At 38.1% G+C, this 23,898-nt stretch overlaps 1 protein-coding gene across 2 annotated transcripts in view; it reads right to left on the bottom strand.

Moving 5' to 3' along the window:
• Positions 1–23,898, bottom strand: part of Ranbp21 (exportin-5-like protein Ranbp21) — a 197,710-nt gene that overhangs the window by 16,142 nt on the left and 157,670 nt on the right. For both annotated transcript variants that reach the window (XM_070081343.1, XM_070081345.1), the window contains 4 exons: positions 15,031–15,313; positions 13,457–13,593; positions 12,988–13,169; positions 5,909–6,149 (listed from right to left, as the gene is read on the bottom strand). In XM_070081343.1, coding sequence (XP_069937444.1) covers positions 5,909–6,149; positions 12,988–13,169; positions 13,457–13,593; positions 15,031–15,313 — 843 coding nt within the window. The remainder of the gene's footprint in view (positions 1–5,908; positions 6,150–12,987; positions 13,170–13,456; positions 13,594–15,030; positions 15,314–23,898) is intronic.

The following is a 23,898-nucleotide window of genomic DNA, read 5'->3' as shown; positions in this document are numbered from 1 at the left end:
AACCACCTCAACAACCCCTCTTCTGCCCTCTGACTAATACTTTTATTAACTCCACACCTTCTCCTAATTTCCACACTCTGAATTTTCTGCATAATATTTACACCACACATTGCCCTTAAACAGGACATCTCCACTGCCTCCAACCATCTCCTCGCTGCTGCATTTACCACCCAAGCTTCACACCCATATAAGAGTGTTGGTACTACTATACTTTCATACATTCCCTTCTTTGCCTCCATAGATAACGTTTTTTGACTCCACATATACCTCAACGCACCACTCACCTTTTTTCCCTCATCAATTCTATGATTAACCTCATCCTTCATAAATCCATCCGCTGACACGTCAACTCCCAAGTATCTGAAAACATTCACTTCTTCCATACTCCTCCTCCCCAATTTGATATCCAATTTTTCTTTATCTAAATCATTTGACACCCTCATCACCTTACTCTTTTCTATGTTCACTTTCAACTTTCTACCTTTACACACATTCCCAAACTCATCCACTAACCTTTGCAATTTTGCTTTAGAATCTCCCATAAGCACAGTATCATCAGCAAAAAGTAACTGTGTCAATTCCCATTTTGAATTTGATTCCCCATAATTTAATCCCACCCCTCTCCCAAACACCCTAGCATTTACTTCCTTTACAACCCCATCTATAAATATATTAAACAACCATGGTGACATTACACATCCCTGTCTAAGACCTACTTTTACCGGGAAGTAGTCTCCCTCTCTTCTACACACCCTAACCTGAGCCTCACTATCCTCATAAAAACTCTTTACAGCATTTAATAACTTACCACCTATTCCATATACTTGCAACATCTGCCACATTGCTCCTCTATCCACTCTATCATATGCCTTTTCTAAATCCATAAATGCAATAAAAACTTCCCTATCTTTATCTAAATACTGTTCACATATATGCTTCAATGTAAACACCTGATCTACACATCCCCTACCCACTCTAAAACCTCCTTGCTCATCCTCAATCCTACATTCTGTCTTACCTCTAATTCTTTCAATTATAACCCTACCGTACACTTTTCCTGGTATACTCAGTAAGCTTATTCCTCTATAATTTTTACAGTCTCTTTTGTCCCCTTTCCCTTTATATAAAGGGACTATATATGCTCTCTGCCAATCCCTAGGTACCTTCCCCTCTTTCATACATTTATTAAACAAAAGTACCAACCACTCCAACACTATATCCTCCCCTGCTTCTAACATTTCTGTCATGATCCCATCAGTTCCAGCTGCTTTACCCTCTTTCATTTTACGTAATGCCTCACGTACGTCCCCCACACTTACATTCTGCTCTTCTTCACTCCTAAAAGATGGTATACCTCCCTGACCAGTGCATGAAATTACTGCCTCTGTTTCTTCCTTAACATTTAAAAGTTCCTCAAAATATTCTCGCCATCTACCCAATACCTCCATCTCCCCATCTACTAACTCCCCTACTCTGTTTTTAACTGACAAATCCATATTTTCCCTAGGCTTTCTTAACTTGTTTAACTCACTCCAAAATTTTTTCTTATTTTCATTAAAATTTCTTGACAGTGCCTCTTCCACTCTATCATCTGCTTTCCTTTTGCACTCTCTCACCACTCTCTTTACCTTTCTTTTACTCTCCATATACTCTGCTCTTCTTATAACACTTCTGCTTTGTAAAAACCTCTCATAAGCTACCTTTTTCTCTTTTATCACACCCTTTACTTCATCATTCCACCAATCACTCCTCTTTCCTCCTGCCCCCACCCTCCTATAACCACAAACTTCTGCCCCACATTCTAATACTGCATTTTTAAAACTATTCCAACCCTCTTCAACCCCCCCACTACTCATCTTTGCACTAGCCCACCTTTCTGCCAATAGTCGCTTATATCTCACCCGAACTTCCTCCTCCCTTAGTTTATACACTTTCACCTCCCTCTTACTTGTTGTTGCCACCTTCCTCTTTTCCCATCTACCTCTTACTCTAACTGTAGCTACAACTAAATAATGATCCGATATATCAGTTGCCCCTCTATAAACATGTACATCCTGGAGCCTACCCATCAACCTTTTATCCACCAATACATAATCTAATAAACTACTTTCATTACGTGCTACATCATACCTTGTATATTTATTTATCCTCTTTTTCATAAAATATGTATTACTTATTACCAAATTTCTTTCTACACATAGCTCAATTAAAGGCTCCCCATTTACATTTACCCCTGGCACCCCAAATTTACCTACTACTCCCTCCATAACATTTTTACCCACTTTAGCATTGAAATCCCCAACCACCATTACTCTCACACTTGATTCAAAACTCCCCACGCATTCACTCAACATTTCCCAAAATCTCTCTCTCTCCTCTACACTTCTCTCTTCTCCAGGTGCATACACGCTTATTATAACCCACTTTTCACATCCAATCTTTATTTTACTCTACATAATCCTTGAATTAATACATTTATAGTCCCTCTTTTCCTGCCATAGCTTATCCTTCAACATTATTGCTACTCCTTCTTTAGCTCTAACTCTATTTGAAACCCCTGACCTAATCTCATTTATTCCTCTCCACTGAAACTCTCCCACCCCCTTCAGCTTTGTTTCACTTAAAGCCAGGACATCCAGCTTCTTCTCATTCATAACATCCACAATCATCTCTTTCTTATCATCTGCACAACATCCACGCACATTCAGACTTCCCACTTTGACAATTTTCTTCTTCTTATTCTTTTTAGTAATCTTTACAGGAAAAGGGGTTACTAGCCCATTGTTCCCGGCATTTTAGTTGACTTTTACAACACGCATGGCTTACGGAGGAAAGATTCTTATTCCACTTCCCCATGGATATAAAAGGAAAATTAATAAGACCAAGAACTATTAAGATAAAATCAAAGAAAACTCAGATGAGTGTGTATAAATAAATGTGTACATGTATGTGTAGTGTGACCTAAGTGTAAGTAGAAGTAGCAAGACATGCCTGTAATCTTGCATATTTATGAGACAGACAAAAGACATCAGCAATCCTACCATCATGTAAAACAATCACAGGCTTCGTTTTACACTCACTTGGCAGGACGGTAGTACCTCCCTGGGTGGTTGCTGTCTACCAACCTACTACCTATGAGTCTTTTATCTACCAATACATAATCCAACAAACTACTGTCATTTCGCCCTACATCATATCTTGTATACTTATTTATCCTCTTTTTTCTTAAAATATGTATTACCTATAACTAAACCCCTTTCTATACAAAGTTCAATCAAAGGGCTCCCATTATCATTTACCCCTGGCACCCCAAACTTACCTACCACACCCTCTCTAAAAGTTTCTCCTACTTTAGCATTCAGATCCCCTACCACAATTACTCTCTCACTTGGTTCAAAGGCTCCTATACATTCACTTAACATCTCCCAAAATCTCTCTCTCTCCTCTGCATTCCTCTCTTCTCCAGGTGCATACACGCTTATTATGACCCAGCTAGAACTATTGAGTATATATACGTCAGAAACATTGGCTCGTAAGACGTATTTATACGTCGAAAACAGTCAAAGTGTTAAATAAACTTACATACTGTGCTGGCCTGCAGGTACACATTAAAATCAATAAGAGTGTTTTATGTCTCCAGACGTCATATTAGTAATGATAATAATAATCAGTCTCATTTAAATGTAGTATATTACGTTAATATACACATTTTCATTAATCCATCTATGACATTTTTTCAAAATTATATAATAAACACGATGCATAACATATAAATATGATAAATACACCCCACAGTAGAATAAATAAACATAAATATGAGATGTGGTAGCAGACGACTTGCACAAGTGACGCCATATTAGAAATAATAATAATAATAGTAATCACCAAGTATCATTAAATGTCGTATATTACGTTAATATACATATTTTCATTAATCCATCCATGATATTTTTTTCAAAATTATATAATAAACATGATACCTAACATAAAAGATGATAAATACACCCCACAATAGAATAAATAAACATAAATATGAGATGTGGTAGCCAGATAACGTGTACAAGTGACGCCAAGAATAACATTTTCTCTAATCTAACATAAGAGAAAATGTGTTACTGGGGGTAACTGTAGAAAATTATTCCTTCCGTATGTATGTAAGTAAGTTTATTCAGATATACACAAATACAGTTACATAGATTATCATACATAACAGCATATGTGTAGAGAACCCAGGATAACCAAAAAAGTCAGACAGAGTGACTTATTTCCATTGCCTTCACTCAGAGCATCATTTCTTCTCAAAATGATGTTACATGAGAATGGGAGTGTTCTTCTTTATTTATTCTACCGTATCAATGTAGAGACAACTTGTACACATTGTAACTTGTACACAAACCAGACGTGTACACTTTGTTTGTTTACAAAACTTACCTTCGCCTGGTTTGTTTACATAACTCGGCACCTGTCCTCTCTCATGCACTCATTCTCTCTCTCTCTCATTTATTCATTTTATCTCATTTACTTACTCCTGACCCTACATTAAGACTACAAATATTTTAAGGTAAGTAATGAGTGAACTGTATATAAATTTTATTGCTCTGGGATGCTTAAATATCATAGAATATATGTGTGGGTGGAATGGTCTGGTATGGTAGCCCGGCTGACTACCATACATACCACACTTGATTTTTTACAATAAATACTACTCATCTCACCCTAGATTAAGACGACAAATATTTTAAGGTAAGTAATGAGTAAACTGTATATGCATTTTATCACTCTGGGATGCTTAAATGTAATAGAATATTATGTGTAGGTGGGGTGGCCTGGTATGGTAGCCCGGCTGACTACCATACATACCACACTTCATTTCGTACAATAAATACTACTTGTCTCGCCCTAGATTAAGACTATAAATATTTTAAGGTAAGTAATGAGTGCACTATGTGTGTATTGTACTTTTTATTGTTTTTTGATGCCTAGTTGTATTGCTAACTTAATATATGTTAGTGTAAACTTGTTATCTAGTATTTGTATGCATTTATAAGTGGAAAAAAAGGGTGTTCCACTTTACGGCGATTTCCGCTTTACAGCGGTAGCCTGGAACCTAACCTGCCGTATAAGTGGAGCCCTACTGTACTTTATTCATGGGGTAGGTATGAAAAAGCCTAACTTTGTAAGATATTTAAGACAATAAAGAAATAAATTACTTGACAACAGACAGAAATACTAAATTATACAGAATTCATTTTTTTAAGACATTGTTCATCTCTCTCTCATTGAGGTAGGGTGGTCTGAAAAAAAAATAGAAATATTTTCACTGTCATTTATTCAGTCACTGTCTTCCCAGAAGTGTGTTGGCATCACAGCTCAGATTATCCTCCAAACTACAACATCACACCTACTTCAGGGTGCAGGCACTGTACTTCCCACTTCCAGTTAACTGATTTACCCCCCCCTCCCAATACCTTCATAAATGTTATTCTGCTCAATCTCCAACAGCATGTCAACTCATAAGAATCCCTTGCCTCTACTCGTTAGCTAGCATGCACAAGCCTGTTGAATGTTCAAGTCCTTAGTGCTCAAAACCTTCCTCACCCTTTCCCTCCAACCTTTCCTGGCATGACTATTACCCTTCCCTCCAATCTTTCCCAGGATGGCTTTTACCCATTCTTTCCACCACCAATTTATATGCCCTCCTAGTTATCCTATTTTGTTCTATTTTCTCTAAAGGTCCAAACAACCTCAACAACCCCTCCTTCACACCAAACATTACCTTCAAACACAACATAATTAATATTACATTCATGGGAAAACATTTAACCCTAAAGGGTCATGTAGTGCTTTTAGAATGAGAAATGATCCGGTACACAATTACATATTAAAAGTACGTATATTATTCACACACCTCTCTGATGTTTGGGAAGTAAGGAATAAACATCTCATAAGTAGCCATCCCAAGGGAAATTAAGGCGCACTGGTTGGCTTCATGCTGACCATGTGTATGTAGCCCTTGTAGCACTGCTTGCATCACCTGCCTGACTGCATCGGGACTCAAGTGCTGTCCTTCGCCTACGAGCCATCGCAAAACATGGCCCAACACTAGCACTGCTTTCAGGCAAGCCCAGCTGTCTTGCCAACACAACACTCTGAAAACATAAAAGTAAAGACAAATGTACCAGTATTAACTATGAGAAATTTTTCAAAATCTAGAATCATAAAGAGTTGCTGTATCATTTCTTCATCAGCAGCTATTACAACACTGTGTAGTACAGTAGACCATCATATAACACGGTTTTCTTTAGCATATTTTGGTTATAGCACTATTGAAGAATTGCGGCATATATTTGTATAATAAATTATGTAGAACAGGACGATAAAAAACTATGCACAATTAGGGTAACTATTGACATGGTCCTCAGAAAAAAAAGAGAAATTAAAACTTAACAAATCCCCAGGCCCTGATGAATTGTTTGCGAGAGTTTTAAAGAAATGTAGAGGAACTTAGTATACCTTTGGCTAATCTTTTCAACATATCACTACAAACTGGCATAGTGCCGGATAAGTGGAAAATAACAAATGTAATACCTATTTACAAGGCAGGTGACAGGTCCTTAGCTTTGAACTACAGACCAATAAGCCTTACCTCCATTTGGTAAATTTATGGAATCAATAATTGCCAAAGCAATTCGAAGCCATCTTGAAAGGCATAAATTAATTAATGAATCTCAGCATGGTTTTACAAAGGGGCATTCCTGTCTGATGAATTTACTAATTTTCTTCACTAAGGTATTTGAGGAGGTAGATCATGGTATTAATATGATATTGAGTATATGGACTTCAGTAACGCTTTCAATAGAGTTCCACATCAGAGGCTATTGAGGAAACTTAAGGCACACGGAGTAGGAGGAGAAATTTTTTCCCGGTTAGAGGCATGGCTGACAAATAGGCAGCAGAGATTTTGCATAAATGGGGAGAAATCAGAATGGGGGCACGTCACAAGCGGTGTTCCACAGGGGTCAGTGCTGGGCCCTTTGTTGTTCACAATTTACAAAAACGACATAGATGAGGGAATAAATAGCGGCATAAGCAAATTCACTGATGATACCAAAATGGGCCGTCCAATTCATTCTAATGAGGACATTAGAGCACGCCAGGATGATTTGAATAGACTGATGCAGTGGTCGGAGAAGTGGCAGATGCAGTTCAAAATAGACAAATGCAAAGTTCAAAATGTTGGACAGGAAAATAACCATGCTGCATATAAACTAAATAATGCAAATCTTAACATTACGGATTGCGAAAAGGATTTAGGAGTTCTGGTTAGCAGTAATCTGAAACCAAGACAACAGTGCATACGTGTTCGCAATAAAGCTAACAGAATCATTGGCTTCATAGAAAGAAGTATAAATAATAGAAGTCCTCAGGTTGTTCTTCAACTCTATATATCTTTGGTTGGGCCTCATTTAGATTATGCTGCGCAGTTTTTGTCACCGTATTACTGAATGGACATAAATGCAGTGGAAAACGTACAAAGGAGGATGAAAAAGTTGATCCCATATATCAGAAATCTTCCCTATGAGGATAGACTGAGGGCCCTGAATCTACATTCTCTAGAAAGGGGTAGAATTAGGGATGATATGATTGAGGTTTATAAGTGGATAACAGGAATTAATAAAGGGGATGTAAATAGTGTGCTAAAAAAATCTAGCATAGACAGGACTCGCAGCAATGGTTTTAAATTGGGAAAATTCAGATTCAGGAAGGATATAAAAAGCACTGGTTTGGTAGTAGAGTTGTGGATGAGTGGAACATACTCTTGAGTACTGTCATAGAAGCTAAGACGTTGTGTAGTTTGAAAAATAGATTGGATAAATGCATGAGTGGGTGTGGGTGGGTGTAAGTTGGGCCTGACTAGCTTGTGCTACTAGGTCGGATGCCGTGCTCCTCCCTTAAGTGAATGTGACTGACCTGACTAGGTCAAGGCATTGGCTTAAGCCAGTAGGAGAATTGGACCTGCCTCGCATGGGCCAGTAGACCTGCTGCAGTGTTCCTTCTTTCTTATGTATATTAAAGTATTCTGAGAGGAGCCAGAGCCTGCCTGTCAGTCTGCTATCTGGCCTTGAACTCCAATGACTGGGTACTGCCCAGAGCAGACGGTTCAAATGAGTGGGACTCATGATGTCATAACCAGCCAGGGAGTGTCTCTAAGTAACGGTTTTAACTAGGTATACTACACAAGTACACAGTACTACTGACACTACGCTATGAGCTCAGCTCACCCAGATAAACTGTGAGCAGTAAATTTGGGCCTAGATATGAGAGAATGCATCTATGTGGTAAGTGTGCAACATATAAAACAAATCCTGCAGCACACAGTGCATAATGAGAGAAAAAAAACTGAGACCATGTTTTTTCATTAAAACAGTGACTTTTCAGTGTATTTTCATACATCCAACACACGTCAGCTGGTGGGTCTAATGTGTGTTCACAAATGCACTGATATTATTTATACAATTATTGCAATATTGCATAACAGTAAATCTTCTATTTTTTGGTGTGAATAAAAAATTCATTACGTGAATACAAATCAAAGTGGAATTCATTTGTAAAGCCTGGAAACATAACTAATGAACAGAAGAAATGTTATTTTAGTGCCAGGAATGCCTGCATTATTTATTCTGGACCCTATTTTGAAATTGGAATACTTTGAACTTTCTGTGAAACTGGCCAAATTAGCTATTTCTGATCACTTTATTGAGTAGTTGAAATAGTTGATTGGCAGTTTCTTGTGCTCAATCGATAAAACAGAAGTAACACTAGCAAAATAGCTAAGAATCTGGTTGGCTGGAATAATGTAATTGGCCTAAAATGGGAGTCAAAGTGGGCAAAATCAACGATGCGTACATATTGCTAACACAGCAAAATTCGCAAGAACATAATTCCATCAATTTTCCAACAAGTTTCAGATCGGGTGTCTGGACCTTGAAAGGGTTAAATGTTTATACAGTAGTTTACTGTATACTGTAATAAACAGAATAGAGGAAATCAGCTCTTAATATACATTATTTAGGTATGCATAATGGTTAGAGAGCCCGTCATAAATCTGAGTCATCATTAAACGAGTACGTCGCTAAGTGAAGAGAAGCTGTACTGTAAAAAAACTGAATAGAGGAGATCAGCTCTCATATACATTACTTAGGTTCGTATACTGGTTGGAGAGCTGGTCATAAGTCCGAGTGGTCGATAACGAGTACATTGCTAAGTGAAGAGAGGCTGTAGTCCAAGTTGGATGGAAATGCCATCGTAAGTTCCTTCTCCTATGTGCAGGTTATTTGTGAATGTCAATTTGTTTTAGTATACTTGTCTGTATTATGTTTATATAATATGTAGCATATTTTTTATGTAATTTTGAACAACATACCATATCTCAATTAATGACAATATCTATAATAACATATGACATTTAACCCCTTAACTGTCCAAACATAGATCTATGTTGTTACTGCTAGTGCTCCAAACGTAAATCAACGTTTTATTTTTCCTGCCTCCAAATTTGGCACAATTAGCTTGAAATGCCTGGTCAGTATAGAATGGGTCTTAACTCTCAGTGTGCACTGTATTAACCCTTTGACTGTCGCAACCCCAATTCCTGAGGTGTCTTCTGTTGTCGCAAAATATTTGAAAAAAAAAAAAAAAAAATTATTTTTTCTTATGAAAAAATAGAGAATCTTTTCCCGATGGTAATGACACTAAAAGTATGAAATTTGATGGAAAACTTATGGAATTAAGCTCTCGTGACGTTAGCAACCTCTGCGATATTTACGAATTAGCGATTTTGCCCACTTTAAGCAATATTTTTAGCTAATTCCATTGTTCCAGTCGACCAAACTCATAACTATTTCTTTAGAACTCCATTTGTTCTATCGATTGAGGACAAGAAATTGCCCATTTACTGATTTCAACTACCCAATAAAGTGGTCAGAAATTGGCAATCTGGCCAATTTCATGCAAATTAAAAAACATAGGATCCAGAAAGAACAATGCAGACATTCCTGTCTCTAAAATAACATTTTCTTTGTTCATCAGTCATGTCTCCAGGCCCCTCTGATATTACTCTTGCTTTCTATTTTGAATTTTTATTCGAACAAAAAATAGAAGATTTACTGTAATGCAGACTACTGCAATATTGTAATAACTGTATAAATAATATCAACCCATTCATGACTGCATATTAGAATGGCTAGTTGGACATTTATTGGACAATGACATCATTTGTTTACTCTCGAACATTGGCAAAAATCAAACATTTCCCCTACTTTGAGCTCCATTTCAAGGTCCTTTTCATAGTAAAACCAATCAAAATCACATCTATTTCTATAATATGTTTTCCATTCTATCAAATGGGACTGCAAAAACGAGAATACAGTGGACCCCCGCATAACGATTACCTCTGAATGCGACCAATTATGTAAGTGTATTTATGTAAGTGCGTTTGTACGTGTATGTTTGGGGGTCTGAAATGGACTAATCTACTTCACAATATTCCTTATGGGAACAAATTCGGTCAGTATTGGCACCTGAACATACTTCCAGAGTGAAAAAATATTGTTAACCGGGGGTCCACTGTATAACCATAAAAACTATACGAAAATACATCTCAAAGTCGGCATTTTAATCCAAAAACACGGTCGGAGTTTTTTTTTCTCATTATGCACTTCGTGCTGCAGGATTTTTTGATACAGTGCACACTGACCACACAAACCCATTCTCTCACATGTGGGCCTACCAGCTTTCTCCTGATTGATTTGAAGCCGCTAGAATTTTTGAGTATACATACGTCAAACACATTGGCTCGTAAGACGTATATATACGACCAAAACAGTCAAAGGATTAAAAAAATCTAAGACCACTTATTACCTTGTGGGAGCACCAGTTCAATTCAGTGCTAGCTAGAGCAAACAGCATGGCAAACACCAGGGATTCAGTGATGTCATGTCATACTAACACTCCCCTTTTAACCCTTTCACTGTCGAGACCTCTGATTACAAACCTTCTCTCAGCGTGAAAAATATTTGAAAAAAAAAAAAAAATTATTTTTTCTTACCAAAATCTCAAGAATATTTTTCTCATTGTTTTAAAAGAATTTTTTTATTTTTTCATGATCAGTACTTACCAAGATATAAAGGCATGAAGTTGACAGAAAGTGAATTGTTTATGGCAACATCAGCAACTGCTGCTCACTCGGTAATATTATTTTTACTTTTACTCTAGTTTTTTCTTTTTTCTAATATTTTACATTTTTAACCCTTAAACGGTCCAAACAGATTGATGTTCAAATTCGTAGTGCTACAAAAGTAGATCTACTTTTTTTTACATATTTTCAAATATAACAAAAAAAAATGTAGATAAAAGTTTTTTTACACGTTTTCACATGTAAAACAAAAAAAAAAGATCTAAATTTTTTTACATACTTTCAGATGTTGAAAAAACGTATATATACGTTTGGACCATTTAAGGGTTAAGTAACTTTTGTGTCCTGTGAGACCAATATAATGCATACTGTATATATATCCACTCATTGTATGCAACACAATAACCGTACAAACATTATCATTATATTGTTTACAAAACCTCTTTACACAAACCAACGCTGCCATCATCACCCACACTGTCTTCTCCACCCCCCACACCGTCTTCCTCACCACTCAAGCTGTCTTCTCCGCACCTACGCTGCCTTCCCCACACCCACACTGTCTTCCCCACCACCCACGCTGGAAATAAGTCACTCTGACTGTTTTGGGTTATCCTAGGTTCTCTACACATGCTTCTATGTATGATAATATATGTAACTGTATTCATGTATGCCTGAATAAACTTACACACCGTCATCCCAACCACCCACACCATCTTCACCACCATCCAAGCTGCCTTCCCCAACACCCAAGCTGCCCTCCCCACCACCCAAGTTGCCTTTTCTTTTCACTATCTGTATCTGGTATCTTGGGCATTGCTTTCAGTCACAAACTCCTCAAAACCATGAAATTAATCTTCACTGATACCTCCACCTGTTTTTGGGAGAGTGGGAATTTCATTCCCACCCTCCAAAAAACAGCTAATGGGAATTGGATATAGATTATTGTCTTGGCCCACCTCTCAGGTTACAACATTAGTGTCTCTGGGACAATGCCACTTCCTTAATGTATTTAGTGTTTGACAAACTTTTTATCCAGTACCTATCTAGATTGTTAAGCAGGGGTTAACTAAAATAAAATCTGAACTTCTTCAGTTTGGCAACCTGTGGACTGAATGGGTGTCTGACTGGGTTTTTGAATTGCGTGAGCGTGTTAGATAGGAGTGAATGGAGACAAATGGTATTTGGGACCTGACGATCTGTTGGAGTGTGAGCAGGGTAATATTTGGTGAAAGGATTCAGGAAAACCGGTTATTTTATATAACCGGACTTGAGTCCTGGAAATGGGAAGTACAATGCCTGCACTCTAAAGGAGGGGTTTGGGATATTGGCAGTTTGGAGAGATATATTGTGTATTTTTATACGTATATACTTCTAAACTGTTGTATTTCTGGGCACCTGTGCAAAAACAGTGATTATGTGTGAGTGAGGTGAAAATGTTGAATGATGATGAAAGTATTTTCTTTTTGGGGATTTTCTTTCTCTTTGGGTCACCCTGCATCGGTGGGAGACGGCCGACTTGTTGAAAAAAAAAAAAAATATGATATAGCTAAATGAAAATGAGAATCAATCAAATAAATCATCCCCTACTTAATGATCAAGAGATAAATGATTTTGAGCAAAAATTACATTAGATGAATCTCATTTTTTGATATACAAACATGCTTTCAAAAGTAGGTTACTTGAGAAGAGTGGTGACTATAGCTTGACAGATAGTCACAACTTAAAACAAGATATCCTTATCACACACATTTGTTAAAGAATAAGTTATCTCAAGGTAAACTAAAGCTTACTTAAGAAGGGTGGTGACTATAGCTTGGCAGATAGTGTCACAACCTAAAACAAGATGTCCTAATTCAGACAGAGCTTCTTGAACAGCAGGAGTAGGTGTAGAAATCTCCATTTCTGCCTCCATGCCATCAGCAGAGTCCTGACACCCTCCACGGGGTCCAGCTACTAACACCACCTTCAACAACTGCAAATATTAATAAGAGAAAATATCATGAGTAATATGCAGGAAACAGTGTTTTTTTTTTTTTAACCACATCAGCCTTTTCTCATTAAATTATGACCAAAAGAAGGAAACACGTGTTTATCTTTCATTTAATCTTTTATGTTACAAATTTTAAATACAGATTACAGTGCCTTACCAAATTCTAAATCAATATGTAGTTTCATTTTCCCATAATTTCATAAGAAAGCCAGTTTATCAATCAAAATGTACAGAGCAATAAAGGCATAAATATAACTTAAGACACTTACATCAATATAATCTCGTGTCAGCATACGTATGAGAAAGTCCTCCAGCACTTCTTGAGTGTCTGTGTTTTCCTCCTCGTAGGTGCCACTCTCAATTAAGTTAGATAGGTGACCCCATCGAATATTTAACCTTTCCAACACTGCGAGGGGGGTAAAAATTACTTTCATTTCAGTATTGCTAATACTGTATAATGCTGCATTACAAAGAAAACATTTTTAACCTTCAAAACTTATAAACACCAAGTATCATAAAAGAGTAGGCATGTAATAATCATTAACCAAGAATTATGTTTTGGACAATGGTAATAATATTACACTAAATTGTAGTGTGACCTTGACCTATGCAATTTTCTTACCGAAGGCTAAAAGAAGTAACCAAGTATTTAACATGCAAAAATCTTTGTAGAATGAGTGGCAGAAATTTTGAAATTGCTTACTATATACAGCCAGGTTTACTAAATTTAGAAAGAGAAACATTCATGTTTCTTTTTAGGTCACCCTGCCTCGAAGGGATATGGCCAGTTTGTTGAAAAAAAAAATACAGCTAAATGGACAGGTAATTTTATTTGGAGGACTGCCTCCCCACCCCTCCCCTCCCTGTGTAGGACACCTATTTCTCTTGTTTTAGTCATGTCTGCTTCACAGTGTCTCGTGGACATGTAGACGCCTTTCTACCAACATTCATGGACAACTCATGTCACCTACACTTTCTGGGACCACTTGCTCTACAATGACTCTGCATTACTCCACTTTTACCAAGCAATTTTGGATATCATCATCACCACATCTTGTCTATGGGTATAAACCAAAGAACCAAAAAGGAACACAAAGTAATGTTGGAGGTGCCAAGATAAATAATAAGCATGAACCTATGAAGATCAAGAGGAAAACAGAAGTGTTAGACATGCTCATAGGTGGTACACATGTGAGGCAACTTTCATTGGGGTTTGATAAGAACAAGTTGACCATTTGTTCAATTAGAAACACTAAAAAACATAAGAGCATATTGTGACCTACCTAGAGGGACTAGGTCTGCACAGCTAAATATAATGGGGAAGTTATTTAATTTGTGGACTGAGGCAAACTTTTTCCCATAGTGCAAAGTCTCTCTATGAAAGCCTTTGCAAGAAAGTCAGTCTAGTGTTGGCTGGCATAAGTGCTTTAAAAGGTGCAGCAAAATATATACAGTCTTTCCTCACTTAGCAACGAATGTCATTACCAATGACTCGGATTTACGATGGCCTCTCTAACCAGTATGCATACCTAAATAATGTATACTAGAGCTGATTTCCTCTATTGTGTTTATTACAATACTATACAGTACACTGCTGTATAAACATTTAAAAATACACCACAAATATTATAAATGGTGCAAAGGTGACATTAAAACAATATCAAAGATGGGTGACAAAAACCCACTCCCTTTATAGTATGCTCTTTACTTAGCAATGATTTCATTTACTGATGTGGTCTTAGGAACGGAACTCCATCGTTAAGTGAGGAGAGGCTGTAGTTTAGAATAAAGTCATTAATTAAAACAGCATCCTAAAACTATACAAAGAGAACAATCTACTCACTGTAAGGGCACAGGTGATTTAAGATGGGCAGCAGTACTACATGGTAGCACTGAGGGGGGCAGCACTGGATGAAAGGTCTCAGAAAAGTGCGAATGATTGGGCGGAGACGGTAATCAGGGATGAGATGTAAGTTTGTTAGAGAAGAATGTATCAAGTAGTCAGTGAGATGAGAATGTTGGTAAAACTGCAACCCTAATGACAATCCAGCATTGCCCAAGATGTGGTAACAATTGCTGTGCAACATGGACAGGAAATGCTGCATACGCTCAAGAGGCTGCTGGACCTTAAAATATAAAAAAGATTCAGGTATTTAATTATATCAGAGTAAATATCTTGTTTTAGGAGATTCATTTAATAAAATTTCTAATAATAATTAAGACTTAGTATAAATGGGCAGGAATAACTGATAAGGAATAGGAATACAATATATTTCTCAGACTCTCATCAAATTTCATTAACCAGTAGACTGAGCAAAATGGTATTTGCTTGGTATTTCTCTTTGCAATATTTAATATAAAGATGATTAATTGCAATTTCAGCCCCTTTTTTTTTTGACCACATTGTCAGCCTCCCACCAAAAATTGGTGACCTCCCTCCACCCCTACCAAAAAAAAGGAAACACATTCACCATCACTCATTCAACAGCTGTCTTGCCAGAAATGTATTGACATCATGGTTCAAGTAACCCTCTTAACTGCAACAGCTCCCATACTGCCACAAGACATGCACAGCACTGTGAAGATATCCCATTTCAAATGGCCCTCCAAGTTGCAATATCCCCACCTTCCTTCAGAGTGAAGGTACTGTATTTCCCACCTCCAGGACCAAAGTACAGGTAACTCCGTTTTCTTTAAATCGCTTCTGTTATATTGCCCACACTCCACAATATGTCAAACTCTAAAAAGCATTTGTCTCGACTCACTCTAATTTAACACTACAGGATTTAACCTCCAGCACTTGAGTACTGGAGGTGGGAAGTATAGTTCCTGCACTCTGAAGGAGGTGTAGGGATATTAAAGTTTGGAGGGGCATGTGAGCTGTAGTATCAGCATGCCTCTGGCAAGACAGTGATGGAGTGAGTGACTGTGAGTGTATTTCTTCCTTTTCAGGTCACCCTACCTCGGTGTGAAACTGGCCAATGTGTTAAAAAACAAATGCCTGCTGGATGCTCAAGCCCCTTACTATTTAACCCTCTTTTACCCCTTCCCTCCAATCCTTCCGGGGACAACCCTTACCTCCCCCTTTCTTTTACCCTAATGTATGTATGCACCCTCTGTGTCATCCAATTCTGTTTCATCCACTTCAAAATCCCTCCCTGAGCTCTTTGAATTATACCCTTTCCAATTCCATACCATCTATTAACTTCTGTGCTCCTAATTCTCTGCATAATATTCAATGCACCCAGTGCTCTCAAATTTTTTATTATATTAACACACTGGCTGTCTCCCACCAAGGGAGGGTGGCCAGAAAAAGAAAAACTTTCTTCAACATTCATTCCATCACTGTCTTGCCTGAGGCACGCTTACAATACAGTTATAAAACTGCAACATTAACCCTTTCAGGGTACTAGTACGTACTAGTACGGCTTACGCACCAGGATTTTTGACGTACTAGTACGCTTAAATTCTAGCGCCCTCAAATCTAGTGAGAGAAAGCTGGTAGGCCTACATATGAAAGAATGGGTCTATGTGGTCAGTGTGTGTGGTATAAAAAAATCCTGCAGCACACAGTGCGTAATGAGAAAAAAAAAAACTTTGACCGTGTTTTTGGATTAAAACAGCGACTTTGCACTGTATTTTCGTAGGTATTTATTGTTGTATTCTAGTTTTCCTGGTCTCAATTTATAGAATGGAAGACATATTACAGAAATTGTGATGATTTTGACTGGTTTTACAAAGAAAACTACCTTGAAATTGCAATCAAAGTAGCAGAAATGTTAGATTTTTACCAAAGTTCAAAAGTAAATAAATCATGCTATGTGTCAAATACACGTCAACTGGTGAGTCTAATATTCTTTCAAAAGTGCGCTGACAATATTTATACCATTTCTGCATCAATGCAGTAGTCTGCATAACAGTAAACCTTCTATTTTTTTGTGAGAATAAAAATTCGAAGTGGAAAGCAAACGAGAGGGGCATGGGGACATGACTAATGAACAGAGGAAATGTTATTTTAGTGCCAGGAATGTCTTTCTTGTTTATTCTGGACCCTATTTGGAAATTGGCATCTTTTTAAATTTGTGTGAAATTGGCAAAATTGCTAAATTCTGACCACTGTACTGGATAGTTGAAATTGGTAAATGGGTGGTTTTTTGTGCTCATTCGATAGAAAAAATGAAGTTCTAGCGAAATAGTTATGATTTCTGTCGACAAGTACACTGGAATTGGCCGAAAATAGGGCTCAAAGTGGACAAAATCACCGATGCGTAAACATCATCGAGACCGCTAACTTCGCGAGAGCATAATTCCATAAGTTTTCCATCAAATTTCATACTTTTGGTGTCATTATGATCGGGAAAAGATTCTCTGTCTTTTCATAAGATTTTTTTTTGTTTTTTTTTTTTGAAATTTGGCCGACCCTGAGAACAAGTCTCTGAGAGGGCCTGTCGACCCTGAAAGGGTCCCATCTCCAGGACTCAAGTCTGGGTTGCTGGTTTCCCTGAATCCCTTCATAAATATTACCAAGCTCAAACTCAAACAGCACATCAAGTCCTAAAAACCTTTTGCCTCCATTTGCTCCTATCTAACACGCTCGAGCATGCTTGCTGGAAGTCTAAGCCCCTCACACACAAAACCTCCTTTGCCCCCTCCCTCCAACCCATCCTAGGCAGACCCCTACCCCACCCTCCCTCCACTACAGATTTACTATACTCTCTTGAAGTCATTCTATTTTGTTCCATCCTCTTTACATGTCTGAACCACCTCAACAATGCCTCCACAGCCCTCTGGATAATAGTTTTGGAAATCCCGCACTTCCTCCTAATTTCCCAACTATGAATTCTCTGCATTACATTCACACCACACATTGCCCTCAGACATGACATCTCCACTGCCTCCAGCCTTCTTTTCGCAACACTAACCACCCATGTTTCACACCTGTATAAGAGCGTTGGTATAACTATACATGTATTCTCTTTGCTTCCGTGAACAAAGATCTTTGTCTCCACAGAATCCTCAGTGCACCACTCACCTTTTTCCCCTCTTCAGTTCTATGATTCACCTTATCTTTCACAGACCCATCACCTGACACGTCCACTCCTAAATATCTGAATACATTCATCTCCTCCATACTCTCTCCCTCCAATCCGATATCTAATCTTTTGTTACATAATTTTTTTGTTATCTTCATCACCTTACTCTTCCTTATATTCACTTTTAATTTTCTTCTTTTATATATCCTACCAAACTCATCCACCAACCTCTGCAACTTCTCTTCAGAATCTCCCTAAAGCACAGTGTCGTCAGCAAAGAGCAACTGTGACAACTCTAACTTTGTGTTAAATTCCTTATCTTTTAACCCCACACCTCTTGCCAACACCTGAGCATTCACTTCTTTTACAACCCCATCTATAAATATACTGAACAACCAGGGTGATAAAACTCTTCACTTCTTTTAGTAACCTACCTCCAATTCCATACATTTGCAACATCTGCCACATTGTCCCCCTATCCACCCTGTCACATGCCTTTTCCAAATCCATAAATGCCAAAAAAAACTATTTACCCTTATAAAAATTAACTCTTCACCTATATGTTTCACTGTAAATACTTGGCCTGCACACCCCCTACCTTTCCTAAAGCCTCCTTGCTCATCTGCTATCCTATTCTCCGTCTTACTCTTAATTCTTTCAATAATAACTCTACCATACATTTTACCAGGTATACTCAACAGACTTATTCCCCTACAACTTTTGCACTCTCTTTTGTCCCCTTCTCCTTTATACAAAGGAACTATGCATGCTCTTTGCCAATCCCTAGGTGCCTTACCCTCTTCCATACATTTATTAAATAATAGCACCAGCCACTCCAAAATTATATTCCCTCCTGCTTTTAACATTTATATTTTTATCCCATCAATCCCAGCTGCTTTATGCCCTTTAATTCTACCCACTGCCTCACGAACTTCCCCCACACTCACAACTGGTTCTTCCTCACTCCTACAAGATGTTATTCCTCCTTGCCCTATACAAAAAATCACAGCTTCCCTATCTTCATCAACATTTAACAATTCTTCAAAATATTCCCTCTATCTTCCCAATACCCTCACTCTCCATTTAACAACTCTCCTCTCCTATTTTTAACTATTAAATCCATTTGTTCCCTAGGCTTCCTCAACTTACTAATCTCACTCCAAAACTTTTTCTTATATTCAACAAAATTTGTTGATAACATCTCACCCACTCTCTCATTTGCTCTCTTTTTACATTGCTTCACCATTCTCTTAATCTCTCTTTTTCTCTCCATATACTCCTCCCTCCTTGCATCACTTCTATTTTGTAAAACCGTCTCACATGCTAACTTTTTCTCCCTTACTGCTCTGCTAACTTTTTCTCCCTTACTACTCTCTTTACATCATCATTCCATCAATCGCTCTTCTTCCCTCCCGCACCCACTTTCCTGTAACCAGAAACATTCTTAAACTTACCCTATACATCTTTGACTCCATTGCCTATACTCTCACTAGCCCATCTATCCTTCAATAGTTGTTCATATCTTACCCTAACTGCCTCCTCTACTTTATAAACCCTCGAAAGGGTTGGAGAGAGGGGGTAAAGGAGGTTTTGTGGGCAAGGGGCTTGGACTTCCAGCAAGCGTGCGTGAGCGTGTTAGATAGGAGTGAATGGAGACGAATGGTACTTGGGACCTGACGGTCTGTTGGAGTGTGAGCAGGGTAATATTTAGTGAAGGGATTCAGGGAAACCGGTTATTTTCATATAGTCGGACTTGAGTCCTGGAAATGGGAAGTACAATGCCTGCACTTTAAAGGAGGGGTTTGGGATATTGGCAGTTTGGAGGGATATGTTGTGTATCTTTATACGTATATGCTTCTAAACTGTTGTATTCTGAGCACCTCTGCAAAAGCAGTGATAATGTGTGAGTGTGGTGAAAGTGTTGAATGATGATGAAAGTATTTTCTTTTTGGGGATTTTCTTTCTTTTTTGGGTCACCCTGCCTCGGTGGGAGACGACCGACTTGTTGAAAAAAAAATATATATATATAAAACAATACAGCTTCCTTAACCTATTGAACCATGAACAATCATAAAACACACGAAAGCATCGTAAAATACACACATGTATTGTATATACATACATGCTCCTCCTACTCATATATTTGTCCAATATCTTTTTAAAGCTACCCAAAGTCCTATCAAAGCTAAAACCTTGGGTAGTTTCAAATTTAGGTTGGATAAATACACAAGTGAGAGGGGTTGGGAAATGCAGTAACATTCATTGACAACTGGGACCTCTCCTATGGCAGAAATGACGTGTATGCCAGGGATGGGGTTCACTTACTTAGGTCTGGGGTGGGGGCACTGTGTACAAGTTGTCTCCACATTGGTAAAGTAGAAAACATAAATAAAGAGCAACACTCCCATTCTCATGTAATACACCATTTTTGCAAGGAATAACACTCTGAGTGAAGTCATACAAAAGGAATAATTTTCTACAATTATCCCCAGTAATACCACAGTGTACACATTTTCTTTGGTGTTGATCTAGAAAAAATGTTATTCTTTCCGACACTCACTACAAAAACATTTCAGAAAAATGTTAATTTATTCTACTGTGGGTGTATTTATCATGTTTATATGTTACATAGCATGTTTATTATATAATTTTGAAAAAAAATATAATAGATGGATTAATTAAACTGTATATATTAATGTAATACAGTGGACCCCCGGTTATCGGACAGTTCTCTTATCGGCCAACTCGGTTATCGGCCTGTTTGTGGGCGCCTGGTTATCGGCCGTTTGGGACACGTCCATCCGCCGGCTGGGGCTGCTTGCGTGTCAGTTTGGCTTTGTCTCTCGGCGGCTGAGGAAGCCTCTGCTCGTACATCCAAACATGTTTGCTTGTTTTCCACTGCTTTTAGTGGCTTTTTGCAGTACAACTGTGAAATAAGTAACCATGGCTCCAAAGAAAGTTCCTGTAGTAAAGAAAGTGAGAAACACCATGGAATTTAAGTGTGAAGTGACAGAAAAGTTTGAGAGAGGTATGAAGGTGGTGGACCTTGCCAGGATGTACAGCAAGAATAAATCAACACTTACATCCATCCTAGCAAAGAAAGAACAAATCAAAGATGCTAATGTAGCAAAAGGAGTAACTTTTCTACTAAACAAAGGTCACCAATAATGGAAGAGATGGAAAAGTTGTTATTATTGTGGATTAAGGAAAAAGAATTAGTGGGAGACAGTGTTGTGGAGAACATTTGTGAGAGGGCAAGGCAGTTGCATGAGGATCTTGCAAAGAAAATGCCTGGTCCTAATGGCATTAAAAGACAATGTAGGCTTTGCTACCTAAGTCTTTATGAAGGGGGATTCCCCTTTCAAACACTAACTCCTCCCTCTTTCCTCTTCCCTATCTTCCGGAAGTCAGCATTAGCCTTCAATAAAGGTATGTAATACTTACATAATTGTTCAAAAAAAATATTTTTTTGTCCAGTGACTCACAAGCTGGTCCTAGTGGCATTAACCCTTTGAGGGTCGACAGGCCCTCTCCGAGACTCTTTCTCAGGGTCGGCCAAATTTAAAAAAAAAAAAAAAAGAGAATCTTTTCCCAATCATAATGACACCAAAAGTTTGAAATTTGATGGAAAACTTATGGAATTATGCTCTTTTGAAGTTAGCGGTCTCAGCGATGTTTATGCATCGGCGACTCTGCCCACTTTGAGCCCCATTTTCGGCCAATTCCACTGTACTAGTTGACAAAAAACATGAATATTTCGCTAGAACTTCATTTTTTCTATCGAATGAGTGCAAGAAACCACCCATTTACCAATTTCAACTATCCAGTACAGCGGTCAGAATTTAGCAATTTTGCCAATTTCACACAAATTTCAAAAGATGCCAATTTCCAAATAGGGTCCAGAATAAACAAGAAAGACATTCCTGGCACTAAAATGACATTTCCTCTGTTCATTAGTCACGTCTCAAGGCCCCTCTTATATTCTTTTGCTTTCCACTTTGAATCTTTATTCTCACAAAAAATAGAAGATTTACTGTTATGCTGGTATAAATAATATTGGCGCACTTGCAAAAGAATATCAGACTCACCAGTTGACGTGTATTGGACGCTTGGCATGATTTGTTTACTTTTGAATTTTGGTAAAAAATTTAACATTTCTGTTACTTTGAGCGCAATTTCAAGGTAGTTTTCATTGTAAAACCAGTCAAAATCATCTAAATTTCTGTAATATGTCTTCCATTCTATAAAATGAGACCAAGAAAACTAGAATACAACAATAAATACCATACGAAAATACAGTGCAAAGTCGCTGTTTTATTCCAAAAATACAAAGTTTTTTTTCTCATTATGCACTGTGTGCTGCAGGATTTTTTTTATACTATGCACACTGACCACATAGACCCATTCTTTCATATGAAGGCCTACCAGCTTTCTCCCACTAGATTTGAGGGCGCTAGAATTTAGGCGTACTAGTACATACATCAAAAACCCTGGGTACGGCCGAAACCCTCAAAGGGTTAAAAGACAAAGGAAGGAAGTAACCCCAGAGAAGGCTTTGCTACCTAAAGTCTTTATGGAGGGGCATTCCCCTTCCAAACACTAACTGGTGCAAGTAAGAGTGGTGGGGGGGGGGGGTGAAGAGGGTTGGAATAGTTTTAAAAATGCAGTATTAGAATGTGGGGCAGAAGTTTGTGGTTATAGGAGGGTAGGCGCAGGAGGTAAAAGGAGTGACTGGCGGAATGAAGAAGTAAAGGGAGTGATAAAAGAGAAAAAGGTAGCTTATGAGAGGTTTTTACAAAGCAGAAGTGTTATAAGAGAGTGTTATAAGAGTGTTATAAGAAGTGTTATATGGAGAGTAAAAGAAAGGTGAAGAGAGTGGTGAGAGAGTGCAAAAGGAGAGCGAACAATAGAGTGGGAGAGGCACTGTCAAGAAATTTTAATGAAAATTAGAAAAAATTTTGGAGTGAGTTAAACAAGTTAAGAAAGCCTAGGGAACGAATGGATTTGTCAGTTAAAACCAGTGTAGGGGAGTTAGTAGATGGGGAGATAGAGGTTTTGGGTAGATGGTGAGAATATTTTGAGCTCTTAAATGTCAACGAAGAAAGGGAGGAGGTAATTTCATGCACTGGCCAGGGAGGTATATCATCTTTTAGGAGTGAAGAAGAGCGGGATGTGAGTGTGGGGGAGGTGCATGAGGCATTACGTAGAATGAAAGGGGGTAAAGCAGCTGGAACTAAATATTACCTTGTTAACACTCTAACAGCTCGTCAGGTCCCAAATACCATTCGTCTCCATTCACTCATATCTAATACGCTCATGCACGCTTGCTGGAAATCCAAGCCTCTCGCCCACAAAACCTCCTTTACCCACTCCCTCCAACCTTTTCGAGGACGACCACTACCCCACCTTCCTTCCCCTACATTCTACTTTGATCCATTCTCTCTAAATGACTAAACTACCTCAACAAACCCTCTTCACCCCTCTGACTAATACTTTTATTAACTCCACACCTTCTCCTAATTTCCACACTCTGAATTTTCTGCATAATGTTTACACCACATATTGCCCTTAGACAGGACATCTCCACTGCTTCCAAACATCTTCTTGCTGTAGCATTTACAACCCAAGCTTCACACCCATATAAGAGTGTTGGTACCATTATACTTTCATACATTCCC

This window comes from Cherax quadricarinatus, chromosome 6, assembly GCF_038502225.1.
Source record: "Cherax quadricarinatus isolate ZL_2023a chromosome 6, ASM3850222v1, whole genome shotgun sequence".
Taxonomy (NCBI): domain Eukaryota; kingdom Metazoa; phylum Arthropoda; class Malacostraca; order Decapoda; family Parastacidae; genus Cherax; species Cherax quadricarinatus.
The sequence above is the reverse complement of the archived record's forward strand: the minus strand, read 5'-3'. Positions and strand labels throughout refer to the sequence as shown.